Source organism: Calonectris borealis, chromosome W, assembly GCF_964195595.1.
Source record: "Calonectris borealis chromosome W, bCalBor7.hap1.2, whole genome shotgun sequence".
Classification (NCBI taxonomy): Eukaryota; Metazoa; Chordata; class Aves; order Procellariiformes; family Procellariidae; genus Calonectris; species Calonectris borealis.
The window spans coordinates 38,033,163-38,040,592 of NC_134351.1; the positions used below are offsets into that span (position 1 = coordinate 38,033,163).

The following is a 7,430-nucleotide window of genomic DNA, read 5'->3' on the forward strand; positions in this document are numbered from 1 at the left end:
GTTGTAAGGTAGTCAATTCCTGTAAGATCTCAATACTTCTGCAAGAAGTTACCCGAATGGTTTTCTCAGACTGCTAGTGCATAGTGCTATATTCAGTGAGCTATAGTCTACTAACACAGATTATTTAAAACGCTGTAAGACAAAAACACTTACTGGAATGCAGTTTTAACATATTCCCTTTTGTTTCAAGTAATGACAGACAGTAATACAATTACTCCATTGAAATACACAATATTTCCTGAGAGATGTTAAATGACTTAAATTCAAGCTTTGACCTTTTTCCTATAGGAGGGTAAGTTACCAGAATCTACATGAAAATACAGGTAATTATTTTTAATTCCTAAGTAGTATGAAAGATTCACTGTGGATTTGACAGTGTATTCTAGAAAAAAAATCCTCAATGTTAAACTGCCAAATACTTCATACATCCTAGACTTCTCTTCAGAGTGTCACCGAAATCTTTACTGCATATTTACCAGAAGCCATTCATACTAATTTGCAATCAATATCAACTTACCAGCTAAATTCCAAGTATAAAACTAATATGACTTAGATACTGTCTGTAGGCTACACTGCAAATATACAGTTCCTCAGTGATTATCAGTTCTGTTATGTCCAATGTCAATAGCCGTAGGTGAACCGCCCCAGTGTTCAGCATGCCACCAGAGGTTATTGCAACCTTTACCCTCATTATCTTGTAGAAGACCCACTGTCCAAAATGGCCCAATGGCACATTGCACAGTTGCAAGGTGGTGTGGAGCCTTTTTTCTGCCAAGAGGTGAGGTCAAAGTACTGTTTCATTACAGCAAAATAGTTAAGGATTCCCAGAAAAGAGCTTGAAAGCCTAGATTATACTTTCACATGGCTCCCATTTTTATTCCTTTTAAGTGGACTTGGTATTTACAGTAGTTATGTTTAGCTCTACAGCCAGAGTGACAGAATTTTAAGCAAGCTCACGCTTCATGTTTTGAGATGACAAGTTTGTAACAAAAGCTAGGGCAAAAATTAATTAGCATTTAGTCTCAACTCTTGACATAGCCCAAAGGCTTAAAAAACAATGTTCAATTTCAATGGACAAGAGAAGATTGAAAAAATCTCTCACATAAGTTTCAATCCAGTTAATGTATTCCAGCTAACATTTAAACTCCAATCATAGTCACTCTCTTTAAAAGTCATTTTCAGATACTGTGATTGCTTAGCAAGAGGTAGTATGTCTAAGAACTACAAATCTCCATTAACATGCCAGTCATAAGCACAGTCTTCAGTTACATATTTAAAAATCTGCTTTTAACCACAGTCAAAAGCAAGACACCAATCAAGACAAGGACTGCATTCATGAGACAAAACAGCATTGTTATGCTTTGCATCTCAGTCACTTTAGAGATGAAAGACTACTTTAAAGTTTGACTTACCTATCAAAAACAGCTATTTAAATCTTTTGTATGCAGTCTGGATATCTTGCAGAGATAGAAGGCTGCTTGACAAGTCATCCGTCTTCAGGAGTTCATAGGGAGGTTTGCTAATTGTCTTATAGATTCTAAATCAAATCATCAAGAGATTAAAGCCTTCTGCTTCACAAGTCAAATAATGCACCAACTATTATCTCTGAAGACAAAGTTAATAGGCATGGTTTGGAAAACAGCTATAAGACCAAAAGATATATACCCTGGAAAGTTAATGACCTCCGTGCTTTTTGAAATACTGGCCGGAAGCTTGCCTACAAGCTTATGACAAGTTTTGCTGCTCTTAACTGTTATACCGATAAAGTTATATTCATGCATATTTGTGCAGTTATATTACAAGCATTACTTGATTTTTACTACTGCTTCTTTAGTAAGTATTGTCTTCACTAGACACACCAAAATTACTTTACTAGCAAGCTATTTAGAAATGAACCCAGAAAGAGGAGATGGGTAGAAACACCCAAACCTCCCAGCAGACACTTATCATTTTTCTTGACTTTTACCAACTGAATTACATTCTGATACCTAACTACCGGGTTTGCTCATGAAACACGTGAGTAAAAGAAAAAAGAAACAATTTGGACTCAAAGACGACAGTATACCTGCCTTATACTTCTCTAAATATCTGCTAATTTTTTCCCTAGGAGGGGAGAAAAAAAAAATACCAGGCCAGATGAAGCTTTGGTTTGGACCCAGAATGTCCCCCCTCATTCAGGCTCCAGAGCTCAGATGAACATCAGCTTAGTAAATACCTCTTCTGTCATGTTGGCTTTTTATTGTCAAGATTTGGGAAAAGCTGTTCTAGCTCATACTTCAGAAGTGAAACCTTGCAGGCACTTGCCCAGTACATGACTAAGTATTTTGTTTCCTGTATGTTGTAGCACAGAAGCCTGCTTTAAGTGAGAACTACAGGAGTCCACAGCAGAAATGCAGATCACTAGACCAACTGAAGGATGTGTCAGATAAGAGAATTGAGGGAAAGCAATCATTTGTTGATTACGATACTTCTTCCAAATTGAAGTAAACAGTTTGTGCTAGGAGATCTGGCTCTAAACAAGCCTTTTCAATAAAAGAAGCTGTTAATTGTAAACATCTGCTGTGTGGTTGAGTTCAGACTACTATTACAATGGCACGTTAACACACCCTTACAGACAATTTGTAGCTATATTTTTAAATATTAGTGGTTAACCACCAGTACTCCATAGCAAAGAAAACCACCAATACTGCAAGTTCAGATGGCCACAGACAAGGGATCAGAATATCAGTTGATACCTTGTTACAACTTACTGCTAGTTTTACTTACTTTCACATTATGAAATAGCATTAAGAGCTACAAATCATGTAAACTTCCACATTTCAGGGGGAAACATTAGAGAATCTGCAGGAAGGGTCAAAAGCCTTTCCCATGCAAGTATAATTCATTAAAAAAAAAAAAAGAGGTTTTTAAGAGCCTAATCAAGTTATCACCTGTTAGCTCTGTGCGATTAACAGGCTCTCCATCTATGAGGAACAAGGAGCTAACTGTGAAGCAGTATAAACTGTACATACTGGCCTGATCTAATAGCTTGCTGCTAAGAGAGAAGTTCTCTCCAGGACACCCAATTGGTTAAAAAGCCAGGGGGAAGAAAAAAAAAAGGCAACAAGTCATTTTGCCTTAACTCCCTGCCAAGCAGCTGAGCTCTTCCCCTTATGTTAACTTTGGCATTTTCCAGACTGCTGAGCTAATTCAGCTCACTAACTCAGCTGAAACAAAGTGCTGTCTGCCATTGCATCTGAAAGTGGCAGTAGTGAACTGCTAGACTGTCTGAGCCATTTTAGGTCACTTTATCTGAAGTTATTGAAGAACACAAATCTAGTTCTGAGAAGACAGCAGACTACCAAGATTTAAAACTCAGCTTGCAAATTCATGTTTAGAGATGAAGAGTCTGGACTTCACCTACGTGCAAACACAATTGAGCCCATCAGTTAACGATACTTTAACTGTACTTAAGACCTACAGGGTTTGGTGCTGCTTTACTTAATAATATGCCACAGTTTGTACAGAGATATCAAATATATATATATTTCCGCAAATAAGCCTTCAGTGATGTTATAGTCCTGCACAATTGGCCAATGATGCTATTAGGCCAAGGGCTTAAACCCATTCCACTACAGAAAACTACTTTTAGATCTAGAACTTGTTTCCTGATGCATGCAAGCTTAAAGATACACCGTATATGGAAAAAGAGAAGCAAGGTCCATACCAAGCAAAGTGTTGTGGACAGAATAGCTATTACTGACCTATCCAAGAAGGCTTTTTGCATTTGTGAAGTGCTGTCATCCTGTTCTTTCGGAAATGCAGACATTTTGAGAAGAACAGCACCATTATGGCAAGACCAACACCAAATCTGCAGAAAGACATTTACCAGGTGATAAAAGTTGGTAAACTGTTCCATACGAAGTATTTGCTTAAGTGACTGAGTGACTACAAGAAATTTCTCTGTGCTGTGCTTTATTGAATTTTTGGTGTATTCAGCAAAGCCATCAGTAGAAGCAAACTTCTACATCTGCACTAAAACTACATGCCTCAGTACACTGTGTTATCACTTGCAAGTTTTAAGTTAAGCTTTATACAGGCACGGTGAAACATAAAATGTCAGATTATAATCACAACATTACTTTCTCAACTGTGCTCATAGGTGAAAAAAAATTGATCAAAATGTCTATGGCCAAATTATGTTGGAAGATATGCCACAGCAAAATGGCTCTTGTAACTCACTCATATATTAGCCATCAGTTTCTCCACACAGATATAGCAGTGTTTTTCTTATAGTTCAGCCTTGAGATAACTCACAATAGATACAGTCATGCCTTTCCACATGAGCTATGCGTAAAGGATCATCTAGGCATATGAAATAAGATATTAAAAAAAGAACTCCATAAATAAATCAGGTTGCGTAGTTGCAGGTATTCCTTGTAGCAAGTCAGTCCTCAAAGCTTCTTACTTCCCTTACACAATTTCTTGAGTCACACCTACTGCTTGAAGCTCTCAAGCTGATCTTTAAACCCGCAGAAACCTCACAATCATCAAGGGTGGAAAAACTGACTATATTGTCCTTTCACTGCCATCTCAAACAGATTTAATATGGCCAAGCTATTTTGACACTAGCTTCCCAAAAAGGATTTGGAAATAATTAGAAGAGTTCTACAAGGCCTCTGAACAATGCAAGATGCAATAAAAAAAAAACAAAAAAACCCAAAAAATCCAAACACTTCTGTTTCTGTGTAACAGCCACTGTAATTTGTCTTGTTGTCTATCTGAGAACAAGTGAACCAAACTGTTTTGAACTTCACTATCTGAAAGGACAGATTAGGCAGGACAGTACAGCACTATCTTCTCCATAGATTGATTAATTTAAGAGCACGAAGTGAACATGTTTTTCCTTGGCAAATTTGATGGACACACAGCAACTAAGGTAAGATCTCATAAGTGAGGTTACTTTGTTCCTTGTTTCTACTCTGTCTTACAGGTTCTTAAACTCTGGTACAAGGTAGAAAGCCAAAGCCAGCTTGCTACAGGAAGCAAAACAGTATATTTAACTTAATTTTCTGTTGAGACTGGTAGAACTAGTTTTTCAGTCAGGCTACTTGGCTTTGTAAAAATGCTGCATCATCACAGACATACTACTTACCAGTACCCAAGCTAGGTAACTGGAGATATTCAACTATATCTGCACATGCATGGTCTTCACCTCAATATCCAAACAGCATTTCAAGCCCTATATCCTGCCCCAGCTAGATGCCAGTCAGTACTCAGTGTCATGAAAAACAGGCTGATTGATAGACAGACTAGTAGTATATGTAGACTATAGGACATTAGACATCTGATATAAGTAAGCGGGGGCTGTGAACCATATATATTTATTTTGCTTTACACTGTTTAGGGGAATACAGAATACTTTGAGCACCTCTCCTACCAACATCTATTTCCCCTTCTATAGATGACTGGGTATACGTGTGAGCCGTTAAAAACAAGTTCTGAAAATAATATGCAATAACATCTGAAATGCTAGTTGAAATTTTGTCTTCGCAATAAGACTTCTTACCCTCAGCCATGTGCATATATATACTTACAGGAATGCCTCTGCCTTCATACTTCAAGATACTCTCCTCAGAAATGCATATGGGAACAACAAAATACAAAGGCAGCCTAAGAAAACAAAACAAAACAAAACAAAAAAAGAGTTTCTTGCACTTAAATACCAAACAAAGAACAAGCTCCAAGCTCCTTTTAATGATGGTGAGTGTTCTAGCCCACATGCTAATTATATATTCACTCTTATAGCTACAATAATCTTTCCTACTAGATAATTATATTGTCCTCAACACCATACCCTTTATTTTCAGCTGGATGAGGTATTTTCTTCCAATCTTGAGCTGTTCATTATTTTCACTGCAACATTCCCCTGCCTTTCCAAGGCTGCAATTAAGTTCTACATTTAATTGTAACATCCAAGACTGACTGTTAAGATCGCCTAGCTTCTCTCACTCTTTGTTGTTTCAAAGATACCCTTGTACTATTAGATAACTAGTTCTGTTTCCATGCCTTGTAAGCAGTTCACATCACAATTCAAAGATGTCATTTAATATATCATGAATTTCCAGTATCAGTGTCGTGGTTTAACCTGGCAGGCAGCCAAATACCACGCAGCCGCTCACTCACTCCCCCCACCTCCCCAGCAGGACGGGGAGAGAATTGGAAGGGTAAGAGTGAGAAAAACTCGTGGGTTGAGATAAAGACAGTTTAATAGAACAGAAAAAGGGAAAATAATAATGATAATGATAGAATATACAAAATGATTGATGCACAATGCAATTGCTCACCACCCGCGCTGACCGATAACCAAGTAGCGATCGGTACTTCCTGGATCACGCCTACCCTTCATATACTGAGCATGACGTCACATGGTATGGAATACCCCATTAGCCAGCTGGGCTGGCTGTCCTGATTATGTTCCCTCCCATCTTGTGTACCTAGCTCAGTCAGTAGGCACGGGAGCTGTCCTTGGACTAGGAGGGCACTTAGCAACAACTGAAAACATCAGTGTGTTATCAACATTCTCCTCATACTAAATCCAAAACACAGCACTAGGAAGAAATTTAACCCTATCCCAGCCGAAACCAGGACAGCAGATTACACAGGCATAGTTTATAAACTGCAGATCCAGTTTGATTTAAGTCTCAGCCATGCTTGAAATGTAGATAAAGTTTTTACTTTTCAAATAGCTTCAAAGCATGCATTCCTATTGAGGGACACTTTTCAAACTAGAATCATTGCAGTAAACAGGAAATACAGTAACCTGATGTAATCCAAGCCCTTTTATGACAAGTTTCCTTGCTATGGGAACCTGGCAGGAAATAGAGTCTCTTAAAAGAACAAGTATCACAAGAATATTCCAATATGACAGACAGATTTATCACTGGGCAAAATGAATACACACAACCCAGTTCTCTTATCTACTGTTTTGCCAAACTTAAAGTGATTTGGGGCTCCCTTCACTTTTATCATTCCATGAATTCAGAGTTAAAAAAGGACATTTGAATGATACCACAATTAAACACAGTTATGTTAAACGTTACTACCATAAGGCTGACGTACACTACATCAGCAAATTACATTTTACATGAAGACAGTTGCAGAGTTAACCCCATCCAGGTTATTTCCAGGTCTGCACTACTCTGAATCAGGTGACTAATATTGAACTTTTGTTAAAAAAAAATATGGTTTACTTGGGATGCTATAAACCTAAGATTTATAAATTAGTAATGGAACAGAAATTAGCAAGGTCACTACCAACTTTAGCATAAATCTCACGTGATCTGTGGAAAGGGCTCTGCAGCTTTGTCCCAATTAATTCCAGAAGGTCCAAAAATCCATATTTGGCTGCAGAAGCCTTAGTTTTTAACATTTAAACTCCCTGAAGTTTT

The 7,430-nt window shown here is 37.8% G+C and overlaps 1 protein-coding gene across 1 annotated transcript in view; it reads right to left on the reverse strand.

The window, feature by feature from the left end:
* LOC142075035 (myotubularin-related protein 12-like) overlaps nt 1-6,743 on the reverse strand; it is a 29,502-nt gene extending 22,759 nt beyond the window's left edge. The window contains 4 exon segments of the mRNA XM_075136032.1: nt 1,413-1,537; nt 3,744-3,850; nt 5,577-5,652; nt 6,718-6,743. Of these exon segments, the coding sequence (XP_074992133.1) occupies nt 1,413-1,537; nt 3,744-3,850; nt 5,577-5,652; nt 6,718-6,743 (334 nt within the window).
* Nucleotides 6,744-7,430: the final 687 nt, after the last annotated feature.